Below are 24,823 nucleotides of genomic sequence, written 5' to 3'. Positions count from 1 at the left end.
TGTCATGCTACATACCAAAGCTACGGTGGAATGGGGCATTTTTATTGTCAGGTGGCTGTTGAATGCATAAACTTCCTATTGCACTCACCTGCTCTGTCTGTCCCCATATATGATAGGTACATTTCACATATATCTGGGCATATTTGTGAAAACTGGTGCGCAGGTAAAAACTATTACCCATAGCAATGAAACAGATGCACATTATCATGTTCTAAACCAGTGATGGGCAACTCAATATAGGTCAAGTGTCGCACATTACCCCTCATTTCAGAAATGAAAAAAACAGCCCCTCAACATCCCTACATAACTCGTTCAAAATGCCCCTCACTTGCTCCAAAAGTACACAACGTGTCACTCAGACCTCCCATTTTCGCTAAAAAAAAGCCCTCACATGTACTCCAAAATATAATTTATATCCCCCCTTTCCTTTTCTGACACATAGGTACAATTATACCACCCCTTATCAAGTCACTGAGTACAACAAGTTTAATAAGTGTTTAGCAAACTAATAAAAAAATGCTATACAATAAATGGATTTTAGTTTAAATTTTCTTTGCAATGCCTCGTTTTATGTTATTGAGGTTAAAAGCAATATATTGTCCAAACTAAAGCATATCACCTAATTCACATTATGATTACAGCGGATATTTATACCTATATCTACTTAATGTAAAAAACATGTCAATTCTATATGGACAGCATTTTGTAACATTCATAATCAAAAGGTAAATGGGTTAATAGGTGAAACTTCATAAACCAGATCAGAACATCAGGGTTTTTTTTTAAGCAATCTTTTATTATCTATGTGCAAGCTATATGTTCTGTAATCAACCATTATGAATGCAAAGTGGCTGCCTCTAGTCACTAGAGTCTAGTGACCATTTGTACTGCAAGTGAAATAACTTTCAGGACAAGCACTGTGTAAGTGTCAAAGGTGTCACATTTAATTTAGTGATCTAAACCTCAGAACAAGTACTAGAATTGTATATAAAGTGAGATATTACCAAATACAACATATACGGTGCTGAATCCCAATACATGGTCTTTCACATAATAATATCTAATTTTATACAAAATTATAGCACTTGACACTTTTAATTTATTTAGTGATTTAAACATGTGAAATTTTTTCACAGTGAATGTGTAGTGCACATATTTCACTTGCATGACAGGTACTTCTCTCCTGTATTTGTAGCTGCAAACATTTGTGATTGCAATATACACACCAGTATAGTAAAGAGTTATCCGCAAACCAATGTACAATGCAATTACATTTGCTCTTCAATCAGAAAAAAAGCTTTACGTTTATAAACAAAAGATTGCTAAAAAAAAAACATCCACCCATCTCCTTGTTATGTAGGTCTTAATTGGTGAAGGTGTTCCTATGACCACATCTGGTTACATTACATACACTTTTTTGGGTTAATTAATATACCTGAAATTAGAATAGACTAGGAAAGGAACTAAAGCTTCTGCAATTGAATTATTTCTCTAGATAGGGGTGTTTTAGGCAACAAGCACCATTAACTATTATTTTCGGTAACCTATATGATGTGGATGTGAAATACTGTACATTGTTATAATTTACATTTCAGGTTTCTCCATTAAACATTTTTCAAATGTAATTGAATTGGTAAGTTGCATTTACATAGTAACGAGGAATATTATATTTCTGCGCCCAGTTATTTATATTGCCAAGCAACATGCAGCATTTTGTTTAAAAAGTGGTATACATTTAAAATCATTTAAATATCCCAAAGTGGGGAAGGGAGGATGACATTAAACATTAATGACCTATAAGTTGGCCCAAATTGCATTCTTTCCACCCTTCATAAAAATGAGTTCGTAACCAATGAATTAGTTTACTCTCAATCTCCTCCATGTTGTTGCTAGGCAGATAAAAATGGGTTTCCTTTATTCCAGAACAGAAGCCAATTTCTACAATCTGTTTCTATGGAGTAACCAGTGAGATAACATACAGAATACACATGAAATAGATTAGGTAATTCTGTAACGCGTTTCTGCAAAATATTTTCGTTTATATATTTTGCAACATTTAATGCCTATATTGTATGAGTACATCAACATGTACCACGTCCCACATATATACAGACGTGTCCATTTTTGCATTGAATTGTGCAATGTCTTCCCGTCAACTGGTGTGCAGTAAAAACCAGCGGACATATAAATGTACACTAACTAGATACATATACACATACATAGAGCTAATAATCATGTCTAGTGTCAGTAAAGCAAGCACACGTAATTTTACCTGCACATACATACACATCCTTTTCACATACCAAACATGTACACTTCGCTATTTGTCACCTGGGAGCTGTCCTTGTGATACACTATCTCCCTGTCACAAGCTGCCATCCTCCGGTCAGTGCCTTAAACCCATCCCAGCCACCGGCACCCCATCATTGCGCTGCAAACAGTGTATCGTATGCAAGACTTCCTGGGAAACGTAGTCTTGTTTTCGTTAGCTCTAGCTCACTGCATCACCAGCGAACATCAACTTCCATAATGCACTGCTCCGTAGAAGCCCCGAACCAGACAAAAGCCAGATGAGCTGTCAGACGTCGCAGCGCCACCTTGTGCTAATAAAGTAGCGTTACAATAGACTGAATTATTAATACAGTATGACTGGTGTACATCTGGTTTTAGTTTGTGGAGCAAGTATTTTAGAAATTTAAAATATACTGTGAGATGATTCATTTTTTATAGAACCTAGGATTAGTTCTTCCCACCTAGGTACTATTTTATTTCATACCTTGCGACTTTTAAGAACAGCTAATCATGGAGATGGAGTTATATTATTTGAGGGCCAATAGGTCATAACATTGGGTGAATCATTAGTCAATGAAAGTATTCCTTGTTTAAATCACAGCATTTTTTTTAAAATACTACCACACATATGACTTTATGTTTTAAGATATGCCCCCAGATCAGATGCTAATTGGATACAGGTAAAAGTTGTGTCCAGTCAGCATGTTTGCTTGCAACTTGGAAAATTTTGTAATTTTTTTAAAAACATACTGTCACGAACAGCACTCACCTGAGTCTGCGTGACGCATATGTGACACAGGGTCAACCACAAAGACAACCACCTGGTCTGTCTAAAATGATTAAATCCTTCCCTATCTATGCCACACACTAGCTTTGCGATACTAATTACCACCACCAAGGTTGTTTCGGATAAGAGCTGACACTCTTATTTAGGAAGCCTTCGGTTCTCCCTAGCATTAATCCAACACAATTTACTTTAATCAGAGTTTACTTAAACCACAAGGTTTGCACAGTTTCAATTAGGTAGCGTCTGGACCAAACTGTCGCGTGAATTCATAAGAACACAGAGACTAGAACTTATTAAGTGTAATTTAATATGGAAAATACATCCACAATGCTTAAGATAAAAAGATAATAAAATGACATACAAATAGAGTGCAATTGTTTCTTATAAAATAAAAAGGATAAAACACAGAATTGATACCTCACTTAGAATCAAGTTTGTGGTGCCGGGAGGAGCAGGAAAAAATGGAACCTCTTCAATTAAACTCCCTCAGAAGAAGAACCCAGGGTTACATTTTCAATACAGTTTTAAAGTCAAGCTACAGGGCCCCCCAGCCCCCTTCCCTGTGAGGTCAGAACCAACAGGAGGGGAGAATGCAAATTAGGGTCTTATGACTTTGCTGTTTGAATACCTCTAAGTCAAGTTTTCTTTACACCGTCCTAACTTTTCAACAGTATGGTTTACGAACATGATTTTACCTTCACACAACAGGTCCTAAGTTTCCCTTCATCTGCATACCACACATGCCTCTGGTATGTATGATATTGGAGAAAATGATATGATCTTTTCCTGTGCCCTTATTCAGCTTGAATCTGTCATTAACATACAACCCAGTCTCTGCAGTCGGCCTGTCTGGGGCCTCCCAAACATGTGTGAGATTTCATTGTCTTGCAAGAGATCTCCTCAAAGGCATTCACATTGGCCATCCTGCCATAAATGGTATAAGGTGCTATCCTTATCTACCAGCCCCCCTGGGTGGTTTAACATCCACAAAACCCATTGATCTAACAGCTTCTAAGAGCACCAGGTCACACTATTTCTAGGAAGTAATACACAAACATATATTTGCAGATTTATGCCTAAACATTAGCTTGCACATGACACATACATACAAATATTCATACGTAATATAAAAATCTAAATAGATTAAAACCTAATACCAGTAGAGCTATGTATAAAAAATAATAGCAACTAGGAACTTGCCATCTTGATTATTCACAAGCCATCAATTCCTGAAATGCTGTAGATTAAACAAACTTGGCACAGTGGACAACATTGTTCTTTCATAGCACTGGGGGGGTCATTAGTTCTGTTCTTACAAGGACACTGTCTTTGTGGAGTTTGCATGTTCTCCCCCTGCTTGCATGGGTTTCCTCCCACAGTCCAAAACATATTGGTAGATTAGTTGGCTTCTCATGAAAATAACCCTAGAATGTGTCTAGAGAATTTAGACTGTAAGCTGCACTAAATCAGGAACTAATGTGAATGATTAAACATTCTATGAAAAATACTGCATAATGTTTGTGCTGTAAAAAGTATATTCGTTTGTAAAGCTATAATTTCTGCACTTTTCTGGAAAGTACACTAGGATTTGTCCTGTTGTACTTTACCTTCTAATAGTCCCAACATTCTGGTTGGACACACTGAAAAAAATTCCAAATTTTCCATTTTCAGCTTAAATTGGCGCCTGAAAACTTTCTTTGCTTAGTTGTAAATGATGGAGAACCTGCAGCCATGGCACCGACTGGTATTGTATTTTTGCTTTCTTAGCTTACTCCACAATATATTTTGGGTTGGGTGGGATGGAGGTTGTTATGCTTCTAAAGCTAGGTACACACTACAGAATTTTTCACCAACTTTTTATGCCGATCGATTTTACATCCGATCGACGGTCCGATCGCTCGGCCCATGGATTACATACACACTAGCCTTGTTTAGGACGATAAAGGGAAGAGCAGCCATCTCGTTAGCGACTTTTTACAGCCATATTGTCGTGAGCAATGATTTTAATTTCGTACACACTGAAGCAACATCGGTCAGATCGGTCGGAAATTTATACACACTACACAACGGAAAGGAGACTGAAATGAAAATATTGAACGGTACGACCAACCAAATGAGGCAACAATCGTCCATTTGGGCAGACTTTCGACCATCGTGCCACTACACACAATGACCCAACTTTAGAATGAGCGGTCATGTGTCGGCTGGTTGAGCTGATTATTGGACAAAAACCCTGTAGTGTGTACCCAGCTTAAGATATGATTAGTGGCATAGACAATTTTTTTAACACATTTTATGTGCCCGCTGAATGGCAGCTGCATCTAGTTGCATGACTATGTCCTCTTCATCATGAAACCCTAATACTTCTTCACAAGCAGTTTCTGAAAATGGGTTCTCTAATGTCAATTCATTTTGTGAAGCTATATTGCTAGAATGTGCAAACACAGATTGCTTTGAACACAACTGATAAATGTTTGCCACCAATTGCATTCTTAATAAGTTAGATAAGGATGCATCAGCACCACTTTGCTTCACTACCTCTAGCATTACCTTTTCTTGTTCAATGTATTTAGCGGTTTGGCGTTATCTGCAGATTTTCCCTTTTATCTGTGCCAGATTTAAGGTTACAACTTAGGCTAGGTACACACTACAAGAAACTTCCAACAATACAATAGTTTTACCAACTTTCTCCATGACAGAAAAAAAAAAGCCTCGATCAGCATGCCGATTACTGTGTACACACTAGCACGATTTACCCTCAGATCTGTGTGTCTCTCATACATGCGACAGGATCCCTGGCTGAAGGAACATGCCAGCAGCACCAGCACTCACACTTTCTGCTGTCCTGCGCTGTCCCCTGTGTGTTTCTGTAATAAATCTCCTTCTGTCAAGCACTTTAAAGTCATGGGGTGAATGGTCTGCACTGAAGTCTAGACTCCAGGGGTGTGGGGGGGGGGGGGGGTAACTAGAATCTGATTGGTTGCTACAAGCAGCATCTCCACTATTTCTACTCGTAGTTTAATAAATATACCCCTCAATCTTTTCAATCGTCCTACCATTTTTCAGCAGGGAGATTTGTAGAGTAATTATGAATCGGAGAATAATTATGCTCAATTCTCAAGTGCCCAGTTTTTCCTGTAGAAAAGGTGCGTGTCCCCTTACCCCACCATTCTTCACCATTTAATTTGAGTCTTCACTTGTGGGTTTGTAAGTAGGACCCAGATATATGCAGAGTAGAAGCCGGGCAGACCCAGGAAAAGCTAACAATTTTCGGAGATGGTGATTATTATCCAACAAATCTCAGGCTGTAAAATCTAAAGTTTCAAATCTTAAGCATTGTTTAAACAATAACCTACTATCTATCATTTCTCTCAAGTAATAATCTTGGTTTGGCCACAACTACAAACCTTTTATGGCAAGCTGTGGTCTGGCTACAGACTAGGTAATTTGATGATTTAGAAGCTGTGCCAAGATTAAAAGAACATTTATGACACACATTTTACCTATTTTACACTCCAAAATTTATCTGGGCTCAAAGAAAACCAGAAATAAACAAGAGATATTGACCAACCCCAGATTACTAGATTACTAGGTGGCCTAAAAGCCTCCACTACATACTTTACTAGACAAATTGCCACAATTTTTCCAGTCATTCATCTTCCATGAGCATTGGTATGCCATTGAGTATTTTTACTTAGACGGAACCACTTATCCAGAGCCTTCAGACACCACTTATGATCCCACCAACTTCTTTACACTCCCTGGCGGTCCAGAATATGCATTCTAGCTGTTTTAAGCTATTTTCCAACACACCCTACAGGCGGTACCTATTTGCTATATCGAACTTTACCACTGTACCACTGGCTTTATTTTGACCTAGGTTAAAAGCAAGACTGGTTTTCTCGTACACATTTTATGATGAGGCCTTCATGCTTTCATTCTGGACTCTGATGTTGAAGTAATTCATCTGGAGACAATTCTCATTCCCTCCTGGTTCAAGAGTGAACATGGAGACACCAAGAAACTGCAGCACTTCAATATCACAGTCCCTGACATTCAATGTTGAGAGCTTCTGAGGCTCTCCACTACAGGGAACAGGGGACCAGAAAGGAAGCCCCCTATCCGTTGTATGTGTATGAGCGTGTGGTGGGGGCATATTTAACATAAACTCCACTGAATGTCGATTTGTCTTTTAAGCCCATCAGGGACAAGGGTTTCTAACCTAAGGATGAAATATGCTTAACAACTTGAGGTTGTAAAAGTATCACAGTTCTCAGATGTATAAAATGAATTCCATTCCCTGGGATGGCTTTTTGTTTTTTAAATCACTTTAACTGAATAAAGCTTCAATTCTCATAAACTCTCATTTACGATGTATAGACTTTAGGTGGCAAAATTTAAAAGCATACAAGTTCTCCATAATGACCAATGATATATTATTAATAAGGTCATCCTTTTAAGTGTTCAACAAGATCAACTATTCCAGCTATATAGGTATATTTCCAGGTGGCTAATGGAGTCAAAGGGCGGTGAGATTTACAAAGCACAGTTTTGAATGCGGTGTTTAAACACATAAATTGAATGAGGTTTGAAAACACAAACCACGGTATTTATTAACCAGTGGCTAGCAGATAATCACATCTGATGTGTAGCGATTTGAAAACATCTAAAATCTCGCTGGTATTCAAGCCAAACCTCATGAACTTCAAACGTTGTTTTATTGTGCAGTTTTTAGTTGTGTCATCAAAACATGCAGGATTGTAACCTCATCTATAAACAGATGTGCACTTCCACATTACCATTGATATAGTCATGCATAAGTGTTCTGCCTCTCAAGTAGTAGGCAGTCATAAGTGTCAGTGGCATTTGGACATGAATTGCATGCAATTGTGTTCATTGGCTAAGATCCGTTTCTGAGCATGCACATAGCAAATTTTTACTTTTCGCCATAATAGGAGCTCAATAAATACGCCACTTAGTAAGCCACACATTTAAACAATCATTGCGATTTTGACAGATCCATACGACCAGCCTTTTTGTCCATTTTTTTTATAGGCATCATGCTTAACCCCCATTCAAGTTGTACAACTTTACCAATCTCTATCTAAGGTATTATATTTTTTTTCTTGCTGTTTTCCAGGAGGTATTGTAAATAGCAGTTTGATACATTACAACTTTGTATGTTGCCACCTTCTAAAACTGCAAGTGCAGTTTGAGCTTTTGCATTTTTAATTCATGCAATTTAGCATGAAATTTTGCCTTTGTTAAATTGCATGGCTTAAAAACAGCACATCAAACCACATGAAAAATGGAAATGTGATGAAACCGCACTTCAATACATCCCGGGCAAGGTTTTTTACATTGCTTTGTTGCTGTTCAGAGTGCCGATGAAGAACACATTGCCAATTTCTATCTAGCTTGTGTTTGTAGGATGTAGATAGACAAAATACAGATGGAAGGTGCTGAATAAATTCAGAGGGCAACTCTCAGTTTTACAGGAGTAAAGAAGGACAACAAATACTTAGCATGTCAAGTGACTGGCCAAAATGCTCCCGTCACCCACAACCAAAATAAGTATATGGTACTTGATTATAAGTAGGATTACAAGATTATATAAATAATTTCTTTCTGGTTTGCTTAGGCTATTCTTATGACTTAGCAGTGATATGGTTAAATAACATTCCTTAATGCAATGTTTTCTTTAAGCTGTTACTTTATTTACTTTACACAGGTGAATCCAATTAAGTAAGTAATTATCCCACATATTGTCCTTGAGGAAAGGAGATAGAAAAAGCTTACTGTATGCAGTGAACACTTAAAAGAACATTGACCACAAGAAAATGCTCAAGCCTCAAACCACAGATACAGAGGATACCACAACATACTTGTATTACTTTATTTTAGATTTTAAACTACATAATCAAATGTTCTATTGATTTTTGGGCTCAATAGGGTTTTTAATCGGTGTGTGTGTATATACTGTATGTATAGAAGTGCTAGTATGGGACTTTGAATTCCATGGGAGCAGGGGCCACCTAGGTCCCCTGAAGTATAGGGGTTTTAATAGATTAAAACTAATTTTAGATGCATTTTAACACAATATCGTATGATACAAAACATATTAAATGATGTGTCCCCCACCTCTCCTGTGTCCAATTACCTCTCCCTCATGTCTCCCTTATATCGTCCATGTTACCCTGTATGTTTCCCTTATCTATTTCCTTTCTCTGTTCATATATATATATTTATATATATATATATATATATATATATATATATATATAGATATATATAGATAGATACAGTGATCAAAGTGGGAATTGCTGGTTTTCCTCAAGGGCTTCCAATAGTTAATTTTTTTCAGGATTTCTTTAATCATGCACACATGAGTTACTCTATTTGGAAGGATCAGTAATTATCTTACCTGTTTCTGCAGACAGAGATCCTGAAACCATGAACTACTGGTAGCCCTTGAGGACTGAACTTGGACACTTCAGGTCTAAATGAATGGTCAGGTGTTACGAGCCGCGGCGGTGCCCAGCCGCTGCGACTCTCCTACCTCCGTCCCGGCCGTCGCTATGATGACCGGGACGCCACATCCGGGGTCAGCTCGACCGTTGCTAAGGCAACGGTCGGACGCTATTCTGTTCAGCGCCGCGTCCCGGCACTATGAGGCAGCCGGGCGCGTGCGCAGGATTAGTAACAAGATTGTGGGCTAATTATTTACTACTTAATTTATTAGGCATAGGCTGCGGGCAGTTTCAGAGCTAGGCTCTGATTGGTCATGTTTGGTATTTAAGGCAGGGAGGGCTTAGCCTCCCTGTTGGTTATAGCTTCCAGACTTCTGTGTTGCAGTGCAGTTGGTGTTAAACCTTTGGACCTCCGTTTGCCATGTATGACCCCTGCCTGTACCCTTGACCTTCTGGCTTGTACCTCTTATCCTGCTGATTTGCTCGTGACCCCGACCCCTGGCGTGTTTTCTGACGATTCTATCTAGCAAGTGACCCCTGACCTCGGCCTGTTCTCTGGATACGCTGTCTGCCATAACCCTCTGCTCCTGGGTTCTCCACAGCTGGTGCACATCACACGACCCTCTGTCCCCACCACTAGGGGCTCCAGTGAACACCAGACTTGCGGAGTAGATTCCGGGTGTTGTTGTGCTGGCTGGAGGGGATCCTAACACCAGGGACTATAAGCTTTAGGGATTTACATAGTGTTGTATTCCTTTTGGACTCACAGCTCTCATGTCTAATTGCTTCTACCGTTTCCATCCACATCTCTCTCGTGATCAGCCACAACTTAAAACCACCTGCCCAATATTGTGTAAGTCCCCCTCGTAAAACCAAAGCAGCTCTGACCTGTCAAAACATGGACTCCCACAAGACCTCTGAAGGTGTTCTGTGCTATCTGGCACCAAGATTCTTTAAGTCCTGTAAGTTGCGAGGTGGGGCCTCTATGGACTTGTTTTTCCTACAGTTGCTCGGTTGCATTGAGATTTTGGAAATTTGGAGGCCGAGTCAACACCTTGAACTCTGTCATGTTCCTCAAACCATTCCTGAACAATTTGTGTCAGGGCGCATTATCCTGCTGAAAGCGGCCACTGCGAACAAGGAATACCATTGCCGTGAAGAGGTGTACTTGGTCTGCAACAATATTTAGGTAGGTGGTATGTGTCAAAGTAACATCCACATGAATGCCAGAACTTAAGTGTCACTCACCGGACTGTAAGTGCCATTTCCCGTGTGTTTAGGAACCGTGGCCGTCCGCCATCCTGAGGGTCTGCGCATGTGCAGCCCTTATCAAACCTTCAGTACCTGTTGCTTTTAATTGATTGGATGATCAGGCAACCCTCCCTATTTAAACCACCTGTGATCATTACCTGGTTGCCTGATCTTGGAGTCTCATTCCTCATGAGCCTCTGAAGGTGTTCCTGTGTTCGTGTATTCAGCTTCTGCTGATTCCTGTTTACTGCTATTGTGGTTTCCAGACCACTTCAACTCCCGTGTTCATCGTGCCTGCACTCAGCTGATTCCTATCTGCTACTAGGACCGGACTCCAGTTTGTTTCAACTCCCCTGTGTTCATCGTGCCTGCACTCAGCTGATTCCTATCTGCTACTACCACCGGACTCCAGTTCGTCTCAACCCTCCTGTGTTTAGCGTGTCTGCTCTCCGCCGCCTCCGTTACTACTACAGTGTTCCAGATCGTCTCAACTCTCCTGTGTTTATTGTGTCAGCTCTCCGCTGCCTCCGTTACTACTACAGGGTTCCAGACCGCCTCTACTCTCCCGTGTTCAGCGTGCCTTCTCTCCGCTGCCTCCACCACTACTACTGGATACCAGACAGCCTCAACTCTCCCGTGTTCATCATGTTTCCAGTTTCACTTACTACTGCTTCCTGAGTATTGCTTCGTTGATTCTGGATTACCTGCCGTGCGCTGCACCAACCTGATTACTGCTTCCACCCTCCAGTGGTCTCTCCTCCTGCTGGCCTCCAGCCGTTCAGGTATCCCTGCACGTCTCTCTGACAGCCTGCTCTCCTGAACCGCGGTATGCATACTTTCCATTGACTTTGCTTTTTTATTGCATATCCATCTGGACTGAGTTGTGTTCTTCTCCGGAACCTCCTATCCACTGAAGCTATTATTACCATTGACTTTGTTTCCTATTGCCTGGATAGCTATTGTGACTTTGTATGCTTCAAGCAGCGCTTGTCAGTTATTGTTGTATTGTGGATATCATCGTGGGATCAAGTACTGTGTGCCCCGTGTATACTCTGCTTTACATTCATCTCCTCGTGCCCCTCCTCACATATATATAGCAGTGGTACAACTTGCTGACGCAGACCAGACTCCTGTTCCCTGTGACACCAGTTTCAAGTATCCTCTCTTCCCCGTTACCTACTTTCACCTGGACTCCATTCCTTCACTATAGACAGCGGTACAACTTGCTATACGCAGACCGCTGACTCTCACTACCTCCTCGCTACTCCTGGACATTCCTCCTCACTATAGCAGTGGTACAACTTGCTATACGCAGACCACTGACTTTCCTCACGTTTACTTGTCCATCTGGTTCCTCGTGTACATACATCTACTCATTACCAGTTGCTGCTAATCATAGACTTTCCTTGAGCATTCTCTCACCATCTGCTGATTCTCCTGTTCCGTTGTCACCCTGCTACCAGAGAACCATAGTACCAGCTATATTACTCTGGTAAGTCCATCATCTGGTGATATCCTGGGCAAAGACTCCTAGTGCCCGTGACATTAAGGTTTCCCAGCAGAACATTGCCCAGATCATCACAATGCCTCTGCCGACTTGCCTTCTTCCCACAGTGCATCCTGGTGCCATCTCTTCCTTTAGGTAAACAACACACACGCACCCGGCCGTCCACATGATTTAAAAGTAAAGGTAATTCATCAGGCCAGGCCATCTTCTAGCACTACTCCATGGTCCAGTTGTGGCCCGCATGTGTCCATTATATGCGCTTCGGGTGGTGGACAGTGGTCAGCTTGGGCACTCAGACCGGTCTTTGACAACGCAGCAAGCTGCAATGCACTGTGTGTTCTGACACCTTTCTATCATAGCCAGCATTAACTTTTTAAGCAATTTGTTCTACAGAAAATCTTCTGTGGGATTGGACCAGACGGGCTAGCCAATCACCTTCCTTGGACCAGTTTTGGTACGTATTGTCCACTGCATACCAGGAACACCCCCACAAGACCTGCCATTTTGGAGATGATCTGAGCCAGTCATCTAGCCATTACAATTTGGTCCTTGTAAAAGTTGCTCAGATTCGTACGCTTGCCCATTTTTCCTGCTTCCACCACATTAACTTTAAGAACGGACTGTTCCCTTGCTGCCTATTGTATCCCACCCCTTGACAGGTGCCAATGTAATGATATAATCACTGTTATTCACTTCACTTTTCAGTGGTTTTAATGTTGTGGCTGATCAGTTCTTCACTTCTCCCTTTATATCTTCCATGTGTTCTTCTCCCTTCCCTTATAAGTTTACATTGTCCACTATCCCCAAATTCCCCTATATTCAACCGGTGTCTCTGTCTCCTCTGTGCTTCACCCCCTGCTTCTCTCATCCCCTCACCAACTGCTCCTGTTTTCCCTCTTACCCACAACAGACAAGATGGAGATTGCCACTGTCTTTCTGAAGCTTTTTAAAAGCCCTGGTTATCTGTTATCCTTGGAAAGCGGACATGTATGAATACTGATCTGACCAGAAAAAAAGAACCCTTACAACACTAATGAGTAAATAATAGTAATACATATTATTCCATTTTGTTTTTTTGGGGAAATTTGGTCATTTCTATTGACAAAATATACACAATATAGAAATGTAAGGGATCAAAAGGGAACTTTGTAAAGTGCCCACTGGCATGTATAATCCAATAAAGTACCCATTTTCTATATAAAACACTTTAAAATCCTTAAAACCTTAGCTGAAGGAAAATATTAAACACTTAAAATAGATAGGCAAAATTCTTAAGGAAAATATTTATTGTGTTCCTATTATTCATACACTTCTCACTTCCAATTCTTAGAGCTGTATTTAGCTTTTAGCATACACCACAAACTCCGTTTTGATACATGTAGCAATAGATTTTTGTCTACTTTGCTTCAAATAGGCTACTTGCTGCAAGTTCTGTCTCTTTCTTTATATTCCTCTTGTTTTATGTCAGTACATCAGAAGTAACAAGTTTTTTTTCCTACATAGGAATAACTGCCTGGGATCTGCAGAATCTAAATTATTTCAAATAAGATTAAAGCAGCACAGATTCACCTTTTTTTGTTTTACTTTCTAGTCATTTATAAGTGAAACCACTCACACAGCCCATTCATTCATGATAGATAATAAATTATTCAAACTGATGATCCCCTCCTCCAACATTATACCTGGGAGATCCCAGCTCTGCACTACAATCATTAAGTTTTCATTCATAAAAATACTATGCCGGTAATCAGATAGCGATGCAGAACCAGTTTCATCCCTAAAAACTGTTAATCATACAGATGTGATAGAGAGGTAGTAGTAAGTAAAGAGAACTTTGGTCCTGCTTATGAAATAGCAGGATCTGCAGCCTGATAGGATGTTCCGTGTCACGGTTTGTTAACATGCAGAGAGTAGAGATAGAAATAGATGTCCCTTGTCTCAAGCCAAGAATATTCAGGAATGTGACGCATAGACTGATGTCTGCTAAAATGTTATGTCTCCATGGGGGGTACTGAGAACTGATCCCTGTAGCTGGTTACCCTGTTTCAAAGTGAATCACCGCTGTATCAATTTCTAGTAGAACTCTTGCCAAAGATCTCTCTTGCAATTGTCCACTTCCAACAAGAAGTAGCGGTATGTCGGTGTAATGTATTATATATTTTTATTTTTTGTTTGTTTATCCTTCCCCCTAGTGAAGGAGATTCCCATGACTATACATTATGTAGATACTACAGGAAGTAAAAAGTCTCAGTAGAAAATTAAATACCAAAGTGAAAACCCACTAATTAACACAAAGTACTCGATAATGTGTCAAAATAATATAATCCATTTGTTCAAAATTAAATTATGAACAAAAAAATTGCATTCATATTTACCCCCTGCCCAGAGTTAATACTTGATAGAACCACCTTTGACAGAAGTTATAGCCCCGAGTCTATCTGAGTTAAGTGTATCGGTTTTTGCACATCTAGTCACCGGGATTTTAGCCTATTCTTCTTGGCAAAATTGCTGAAGCTCCATCAAGTTGGATGATGACTGCTTGCAGAAATTTTTAAATGCTACCACATATACTCAATTGGATTGAGAGATCTGGACTTTGACTATGCAACTCCAGGACATTAACCTTTTTGGTGGCAAGCCACTCCACTCTGGCATTTTCTCTATGCTTTGGAAGATAAATCTTTGTCCAAGTGCTCTTGTAGACTGTATCTGGTTTTCCTCCAAGATTGCTCTGTACTTTGCTATGTCCATTCTCCTCTCTATTTTATCAGCTTTCCCATCCCTGCTGCAGTTAAGCATCCCCATAACATGATGTTGCCAACATTATGCTTCACTGTAGGGGTGGTGTTTTAATGGGATGTTCAGTGTTAGGTTAAGCACAGTGCTTAAAATCGAGCCTGAAAGTTACATTTTTCATCCCATTAGAGCATAGGATCTACCTCTACATGGTTATATCTCCCACGTATTCGGGCAAATTGTAGCCAGGCTTTGATGTAAGTTGGTTTAAACAAGGGCTTTCTACTGGTCACCTTTCCATACATCCAAAATTTATGAAACGTGCATGCTATTGTTTTCCCACGAACATTTACTCCCATCTCAGTTATGGAAGAATATAGTTCCTTTAGAGTTAACATTTGCTTTCCTTACTCAGCACTCAGTTTTGGTGGACGGCCTATTCTAGGCAGATTCACAGTCTTCCATATTTTCTTAATTTTTGTATGATGGACTTAACTGTGCTTCAGGGTATATTAAATACCTCGAAAACATTCTACTACCGTTTTCCTGATTGGTACTTCTCAATGACCTTTTCCCGTGTCTACTTGGAATGTTCTTTGGTCTTCATTTTGTAGTCTGAGCTTAGAAAGCCACCCGTGGGAGGTCACAGAGACAGGTGTATTTATGCTGTAATCATTTAACACACCTTAGCTACACACAGGTGGACTCTAATAAAGTATGTGAAGAAAGTTGGTTATAAATCTAGTACGAAAATAGCAAGTGGGTAAATAATGCAATCACCTTTTTTCAATTAATTTGGACACATGGTTAGATTAATTTTTTTTTGCCACATTATCGAGTACTTTGTGTTGACTATGGGAATACATTTCAAATAAATCTATCATGGTCCCATGCTGTAACAAAGTAAAATGTGACAATAACAGTGTAAGTTTCAACAACTGAAAGCATACAAAATACACAAAGGAAAAATAAATGCATAAATAAAGTATTTTTATTTTTTTATTATTTACATACACTGCAATCATTTCACCAAATCTTTCACGTATTTCCAGCTCTCCGCCGTGTACTCACAAGCTTTGGTTGGGGCACAGGAGAGAGCACACACTGACTTCTGTACACCTACAAGAAGAGCACAGAGTTAAAAAGAAAGAGACTGCTTGTGAATAGCTTATGGACACTGCAATAATGGATTGTGCTTAGAAAATGATGTTTGGTCAATAAGACATGTGTTAAAAGAGAAGTGTAACATAGCCAGGTGGAAAAAGACAAAGCCTTCTGGTTTACTTGCTTCATTCAAACTTATATACACCTCCTGGACAAATACCTACTTTAAATCCATTTGGCAAGTCTATCTTTACCACTTAACAGTGAAGAAATCCTGGCTATACTTAAATAAAATAGCAAGGTTGTAAAAAATGACACAAGGCAATCTATTTTTTTTTTAATTTACCTATAACTGAAATATCATAATTTACCTTTACAGTAAAAACACACACCTCAATACTGTACAAAAGGGGAATACATGTTAAATATGAGCACAGACAGGTAAAACTAAGAGAAGGTCTAACACCAACAGCTTCCAATCTAAAAAAGACAGGTAGCGGATAAGTCTCCCCATTTCTGTAGCAGTCTTATGAGTTTCAGCGAGGCTGTCTGTATAGGACTTGAACTGGAAGTGCAGAAACCCTTTAAAACTCTGATGAGCTCTAAAAAGCGTGCAGCATTCTTAACTTGGAATGTAATCTCAGCACTTGCCATACTCTGGAAAACATGTGAGTAAAGTATTTAATGAAAAACACTGAAAATGCACAACTGTAAATGGCAAATGCACAATTCAGTGTTCAATGAATTAACTGGCTTCTTTGGAAGCTTAAAAATGTTATTGTTATTGCTATGAAATTAATTAAAAGTAGGACACTTGGCGAAGGTTGGGGTTGTAAAAAAAAAGCATGTAATAACTTAATGTAGGAAGATGAAATCATGCAAAATATGTATATATTAGAGTAATATATGTCCATCCAGGAAGTAGCCCTAAAATCAAAAAGGAAATATTTACCCCAGTTCCAAGACTCACAGAGGGAAAAGTCAAATTTAGGTGGAGATGGAAGCTGTAATAGAAAAGAAAAAAATATATGTATATATCTTTTTAAAAGGCTTTTATTTTTATGTGCACAAAAAAATAGTTACATCGGTAAAAAGTATTGTGTGTACAGCACAAATCGAACCTAAATTATACAATTACGTGTTCCTGTGTAGCTACACTATTATTTATACAAAAGGCCACTACTGTTCAAATTGCATATAAAAACAGCATAAATTGGTGAATAGTTGTTTTTCATTTTAGATTGTAATCTCTATTAGTCAAGAGTTCATTTTGCCTTCTATTTTACGATTTTATGTCACTGTACATAGTTTGTTTGTACGTTAATCCCACTAATATACAGTGTGGTATAAAATGTTTTCATATTGTAAATAAAGGACCATAGCTGTAACCTATACAGTGTACATAATATTTTGCAGAAAAGTCTACATCCTACCATTTTACTGTTGAAATAAATGTAGACAATGGATTTGAAGTATTTACCAAAGTAGTTTTAAAGAATTATTAGTTTAAGCTAGGCACAAACTATGATCTGGCCATTTAGCACACTAAGAATGCCAAACCAGACACATCTGGTCATTCAGTGGGGAGCTGAACAGCCACATTTCAAATAGCACCATTCAGGATAATGCACTTATCGGTTGAATTATTGATCAGGTAGTTTAAGCATTTGGGCCCAAAGTCACAGAGTTTTAGAGCAAATATGATTGAAAATGACCAAACTGGCCGATGCATTAGTTTTGCAAAACAATAGGCAGCTGTCCCTTTATGTCGTACAGACATATACAGATTTACATTTGACCATGATATATTGGTCTGTGCTGTATTCACCAGATGGCGAACATAGCTTGCATGGATCACTATGAAGAAATGCATTGATAGTACTTTATTCTAACACCTGCCAAACAAAAAAATAGAGCAAAGAGTGCTTGAGGTCTGATACTTGTTTGTCAAAGGCTTTATCAACATGACAAGTGTTTCTGCACAATGGTATCTGTTTGCCTAGAGCAATTCAAAGCATACACCCACTTCCCAATCTTTGAAAATAACACTATAAAAGGTTTGCAAATACTCTGAAAAGTGCACATGGTGATAAAGTCGCATCAAAGTCCAACCTTCTATCACTATAGGGGCACCTTGTGCATTACATTTAAACTTTAACATTATTTCACCTAAAATATTGCTCAATTTACTTTCATGCATGTTTCAAAATAACCATGAGAGTAGAGATATCTGTCCCTTGTGTGTATGGATGTTGTAATTATATTGGTCGAAGAATGTGCTCCATTAAAAGTATAGGGATGAAGTTGAGCTAAGGTACCAGAGCCGTAACTAGGGTGGTGCGGGCAGTGCCGTCGCCCCGGGCGCAAGCCCAAGAGGGCGCAGCAGCCACCCGCTACCTTCCCCTCCCCGCCGGCATAGTAAAAAAAATAAATTGCAGCAGTGTTAATAGAGTTAATAAAAAAGGAAGGAAAAAAAAAAAAAAAAAAGGTCACCTGATCTCCCGGCGGCTCCCGGCAGTCTCCTCGCTCCCACTGAATGTCGGACGTCACGCCCGACGTCATATTCAGCGAGGAGCACTGCTGGGGCAGATAGGGGCAGCGCAGCAAAGAAGAACAGTACAGTACAGAAGAGAAGAGAAGAGATAAAGGCAATGGAAAGGGAAGTAAAATTGTATTTATATTATGTGTGTGTGAGCAGACTATGTATTTTTACTCAGCTTAGGAGGTCACTCACTATTCAAAACCCAGCATTTTTTTGCAAAATGCCTTTTGCAACAATCCAGTAACTGTTTTACTAAACAATTGAACTATAAGCGATCTGGAATGTACCCAAAGTGCTTATTTATTAACTTATCCAGCAAGTTAGTAGGTCAAATGTATTTTAGAAAAAACTAAAATATAAAAAATAAAAAAATATTCGTGTTCTGCAAAATTAAATCTCCTTTTTGCTTGTGGGCGCTTGTGAGTGCTAAAGGAGGCACAATGGTGTACATTTATTTTCTTTACTACCCTCTGACCTATAAGATCTGTTCTGTTACTTGACTTAATATTCCCATCTTGCCTCTTTTTAGCGTACTATATTAAAATAGTAATGTATGTCATAAGGATTCTCCTTTCTATATAAAATAAAAAGCTAGCTTAAACAATTATCAAAAATACATTTGTCCGATTAAATCCATCAACTTTTCGGATTTCTGAAATTAATAAACAAGCACTTTAATATGGATACATTTCAGATCACTTATAGATCAATTGTTTAGTATAAAAGATACCGGATTGTTGAAAAAAGGCATTTTGCAAAAACATACTGGGTTTCCAATATTAAGTGACCTCCTAAGCTGAGTAAACGTCATTCCTGAATTGTGAAATAAAATCAACAACACGCAGAAGTCACTTCTCCCATTGGTGCCACTTTGGGGGTGGGTAGTGCCTCACTTGAACCTAAGTATTTATGTAACTGTCCCTTCTACTATAGTACATAAAGAGCATTGGCTGAAAATGTTACTATGATGTTGTTTGACAGTGATACAATCAATATCTTGTGTATTTGGTCGGCTTGATCACAACTAAACTTATGAATTTCTTCCGTACTGCTGTACAGAGAACTCTTTTACATCACTCCCTGCCCCATTGGGGCTTACAGTCTAAATTCCTTAACATACAGACAGAGACAGTTTTGCTGTTTTTATTTGCATAAAATATTAGAATACCTATCGCTATATATTTTTTGCATAATTTAAATGGTCATTAGGGCATTATATTCTTTCAGTAAAGTGCTAGCCACACCCACTTGTCAAATGCCACTCCCACTTGGGGGGCGCCGGTGCCCTGTCTCGCCCAGGGCACTAAAATGTCTAGTTACGGCACTGTAAGGTACATTCACAGTTGTGGGATTCACTTATGTATTTATGCGGTCCTCTTTTCTTTGGCACATTAGTCCAGCAGAAAAGAGCTGTGTGTCCACCTGAGAACACTTCTGATCTGCCAAACTCCTCCCATCAGACTGTACAAGCCTTTACACCCCTACAGAACAGTGCTGGTCTGCAAATCCAGTTACTTACCCATAAAAACAGGTGTATTAATGCAAAAGTAGCAGGCTAACAAATCTGTGCTTTTGCACACTTTAAATGACCTTTAGCAACACTTTGATGATTTATTGATTACTATTCTAGAGCCATTCAAAGCTCCACTTAAATGAATGCAGGGAATTGCACACATTTTCTAGCCACCATATTTTCCTAACAAATGTGTTTTAAAAGTAAACAATGAACTAGAATATCACTCCCTCTTAATTTAAAATGGAAACACCCAAATGGTATATCTCTTTTTGGAAACAATAATCATAGATGACTACACTATAGCTATTACTAGGAATTAGTAAAAGGAAAAAAAGACAATTGCAACAATTTTAATGGCTCAAAAAGAAAAAAAGTTATTAATAATTTAATTTCATAATTAAGTATGCAAAGGGGTTTCAGATGCTTGCGATATTTCACATTCATTTTAATTACAAATGAAGCACTATTCCTAAGCACATTTGGCTTCCTCTCAGCAAGACCACTGAAGGGTGTTTGAGAAAGTCTATCCAATTCTTAATGATTTGTACTAAACAACAATAACCTGCAGTGAGGTAGATTGAAGGTGATCAACAAAGTAGGTTATCAGAAATTTATTCTCATTAAATAACTTGTTTTGGGGTCCCATAATAATGGCACATGGAGACTGTGGGACACAGCTAAAAGAAAAAAAAAGTTCAGTACCACTAAGGTAGTTGACACTATACACAATGTCAAATATTTGATGTTGTTCATAGATACTGTGATATCGTAGCAACTCCAGGCAATCATCATTTTTTATATTACCCAAACAACTTTCCAAGCGCTGTACGTATAATATTTGTTACTAACATCAATCCTTGCCCCACTGAAGCTTACAGTGTAAATTCACAGCCAATTAATCTACTATTAAGTTTTTGGAGTGTGGGAGGAAACCAGAGCAACCCCACGCAAACACGTAGGGAACATACAAACATCACATAGATAAGACCTTGGTCAGGAATCAAACTCATCACCTCAGCACTGAGAAGCATAAGTGCTGATCACTGAGCCACCGTGCTGCCCACTGGTCCAATATACAATTTTGAGTGAATCCCTACACAACCATAGGGTATATGTATATTTTACAAAGAAGAGAATTAAAAACAAGCAATGTGAACTATGTGTTTTACCTTCATGGTTTGGTGGCACAGTGATTAGCATTGTTGACTCACAACGATGGGGCACTAGCTATGTGGAGTTTGTATGTTCTTCCCATGTTTGCATGGGTTTACTCCCACACTCAAGAACATACTGGTAGGTTAACTGGCTTTTGACAAAATTAACCCTAGTGTGAATGAGAAATTACACTGCAAGCTAGAATGGGACAGGGACTGAAGCAATCAGTCAATACTCTGTTAAGAGCTGGGTGTTATGTAGGTGCTATATAAAGGATAGTAAATAAATAATGGTTCATATCTGAAATTTTCAATTGTTTAGCTGAATGTTCCTTTATTGACCTGAGAATTTGTTACTAGAGAACTAGTACAGCTGAAGCTGGGTACACACTACAGAATTTTCCAACTTTTTATGCCGATCGATTTTACATGCGATCGATGTTCCGATCGCTCGGTCCATGGACTGCATACACACTAGCCTTGTTTAGGACGATAAAGGGAAGAGCGGATGTCCCTTTAGCGACTTTTTACAGCCATGTTGTCGTGAGCAAGGACTGTAATTTCGTACTCACTGTTGTGGATCAGTCAGAAGTTTATACACACTACACAACGGAAACGAGATTGGAACGAAAATATTAAACGGTACGACCAACCAAATGAGGTGACAATCGTCCATTTGGACAGACTTTCGACCATCGTGTCACTGCACACACTGACCCGACTTTTGAACGAGCAGTCGTATATCGCCTGATTTAGCCAATTATTGGATGAAAACTGTGTAGTGTGTACCTAGCTTAAGGCAAAACATGTTTAGTAATATTTGTTGCTTCAATTAGTAGGGATTTACTATTTAAATGTTATATTAAATATTTTTTTAAATGACTTATCAGTTCCTTTCTCCTACCCACTACCCCTTTCACTACTAAATATGCCCTCACCACCTCCTCCCACTGAATAGGACCATTAGGGCCCTCCTTACATTCATCTGGCCAATGTTTGGATCTTTACATTTTTCATCATGTATATTGATTATGTGCCAAATTCCTACAACTTCAGAATATGCTTTCTGTTTTTATGATTGTTATTATGAGGAGTATTTGTTGTGCTTTGATATTGTGCGATCCTGGGTCAGTATGGGAAGCATAGGATTGTTTTGAGATAGCTTTGAGAGTTTGGCTCATTAAATTACAAGGTGGGAGTTCTTCTAAAGACTACATATGACTGCAAATAATTTCATATATAGTACACTATTATCAACATAGAAAGGTGCCAGGTTCTCTTTAATGTTACACACAGTATTTGATTATGATTTGAAGAATAACTGTTACAGGCTTTTCAAAAATGACATTTCTAGAAATATTCAAGTGCTGAACCTTGCTTATACCTGCAAGCCAAAATAATCTGCCCATTCATGAAGAGCAGGCGGTACAGCTGCTGTAGTCTTCTTCAGGGCTTCTTCTCCCTCAGCGCCACTTCCAAGCAGGCCATAGTCATAGGCCACATAGACTGCGCCTCCTGCCACCAGTGTCTTTGTGGTAAACCTGCAAGATAGTTACAGTCATCAGCTTGGTGTCTATAACGTTCTTCGTACTGAAGGAAATTCCTAATGTCATTGAAGTACACCTTTTTAGATCGTAGTTTAATAACTTCTAAGTGTCCACTGGGTAATGGTATTTACCAGTCTAAAGCTGAACTATCCTACAACTAATAACACTGTCATCTGTGTATATCCCCCATAATACTGACTGCTATCAGCACAGCATGTGATGAATTTCCAGGACAGATGGTACATGTATCGTTACCAAACAATGCACAACTTTATTAACATCGTTAGGAATAATATATTAAACCAATGACTCACTTCAAGAATCGCAGCACAGCAGGCGCCATGTTTCTTTTCAACAAGGGCACCCTTGCTGAGCCTGAGAGCGCAGTTACTTCCGGTCACATGTGTGAGGGCAGCTGCAGTGCAGCTCGGGACTTGTAGTTTATTTTCATATTTTCTCGGTCGTTATGATGACACCACACAGGATGACATTTTATTACAGTGTTCCATTTTGACACATGGGTAAATTATGAAAAATATGCATTAGTATACTTCACTGCGTGCATGATGTTATGTTATGGGTGAATTGAAACTGACTTCGTTCATGTAAAGTCTTTGTAAACGGGATATAGCAAACGCAAGGAACAAAATAACCACAAAATTATGTCAAGGAAATGGAGTGAACATACAGTATGTTAGAAATACAATACATGAAATGAAATAAACATGCTATATACAGGTAGTGAATAAGAAAATGTAAACACCAAAATAAATGTACTTAATAGGGCATTGTGCCACTACACATACTTCCCAACATTTGGGTAGTTAGCATCAGGATGGCCATGTCATGATGGAGTGGCACATCAAGATAAAGGCATGGTTACTTTTGAAAGCACTTGCAGCACTTGGCTGCCAGTGTGCCATATTCCCTCCTCCCCTCCCATACAAACCCCTTCATTGCTGTGCACATTGGTCACCTGTTCAGCACCATGCAGAGCAGCGGTATGAACAGAATATTGGCCAACAATGGGGACAAAGCTGTCCCGATCGGGATGGCAAGTTCTCAAATCGGGACAGTCCCGACTAAATCGGGATGGTAGGGAGGTATTACTACCAGGGTTGCCAACTCTGAAAGGAAAAACAAGCAACCGCTTAGTGAAAAGCAAGCCCAAACTAATCCTATAAAGCCCAACTTACAGGGGCCCGTCCTTTTCTATGACACCATTTTCTACAATGAATCTCCATTTAGAAAACCTTTATAAACACAAGAGGACACATTTCTACACTGATATGGCAAATGAAGCCGATAAAGCAGTAAATTACCCTTTTGAAATGGGGGAAACTGACATGGCTGCAGATTCAATAATCATCCAGAAATACAGTTTCTAATTAACCATAATTACACCACAGCATCGCCCCGGCAAGTAAAAAAGGCTAGATCCACAACATACGTGAACTGAGTATAATGTTTAAAAGTACACTGGTATGTCTATACCACACAGCCCCATAATATAACAGTATAAGATAGGGCTCTGAAAGCAGTAATCTAACATGAGCAGCTGACTGAATGGGAGGGGAGGGTGTTATATAGCTCTGTTACCTGCTATAAATGTAGCGATCGTACAGACAGCACTTAATTCAGCAGGTTGTTGCAGCTCCGTCTTCCTGTGATTTATTCGACGTCCTCCTCTGACTCCGCCTACCCACCAACAAAGCGCCTCTTCTTTGGAGGAATTCACTGCACAACCCACCCACAAAAAAAATTGAATGCACCAATCACAAAATGGTAACAGACGGAAAAAAACCAAAACATTATCCAGCCTGAAGACTTGGAGAACGTGTCCAAGCCCAAAAACAAGCTACCCGGGGCAGTGAAAATAAACCCGCAACTTAACAAAAAGAGAAGCCCAATTCCGCT

General features: G+C 39.2%; 2 protein-coding genes across 12 annotated transcripts in view; both read right to left on the bottom strand.

Annotated features, from left to right (window-relative positions):
- Positions 1–2,495, bottom strand: part of LOC142151201 (survival motor neuron protein 1-like) — a 28,638-nt gene extending 26,143 nt beyond the window's left edge. For 3 of the 11 annotated variants that reach the window (XM_075206598.1, XM_075206616.1, XM_075206607.1), the window contains exon 1: positions 2,332–2,493. In XM_075206598.1, the coding sequence (XP_075062699.1) occupies positions 2,332–2,379 (48 nt within the window). In that variant the 5' untranslated portion in view covers positions 2,380–2,493. Of the gene's footprint in view, positions 1–2,303 lie in introns of all 11 variants that reach the window. The other 8 variants (XM_075206573.1, XM_075206625.1, XM_075206660.1 and 5 more) reach the window with 7 other exon arrangements.
- A 13,521-nt stretch (positions 2,496–16,016) lies between these two features.
- Positions 16,017–23,325, bottom strand: MICOS13 (mitochondrial contact site and cristae organizing system subunit 13). The gene is made up of 4 exons (XM_075206562.1): positions 23,221–23,325; positions 22,744–22,900; positions 17,100–17,151; positions 16,017–16,162 (listed from the first exon to the last, which is right to left on the bottom strand). The coding sequence occupies exons 1-4, from the start codon at positions 23,247–23,249 to the stop codon at positions 16,065–16,067; spliced, it is 336 nt and encodes a 111-aa protein (XP_075062663.1). The 5' UTR covers positions 23,250–23,325; the 3' UTR covers positions 16,017–16,064.
- Positions 23,326–24,823: the final 1,498 nt, after the last annotated feature.

This window comes from Mixophyes fleayi, chromosome 1 (genome assembly GCF_038048845.1).
Source record: "Mixophyes fleayi isolate aMixFle1 chromosome 1, aMixFle1.hap1, whole genome shotgun sequence".
In the NCBI taxonomy this organism is placed as follows: Eukaryota; Metazoa; Chordata; class Amphibia; order Anura; family Limnodynastidae; genus Mixophyes; species Mixophyes fleayi.
Note: the sequence above shows the minus strand (reverse complement) of the source record. Positions and strands in the feature narration are given on the sequence as shown.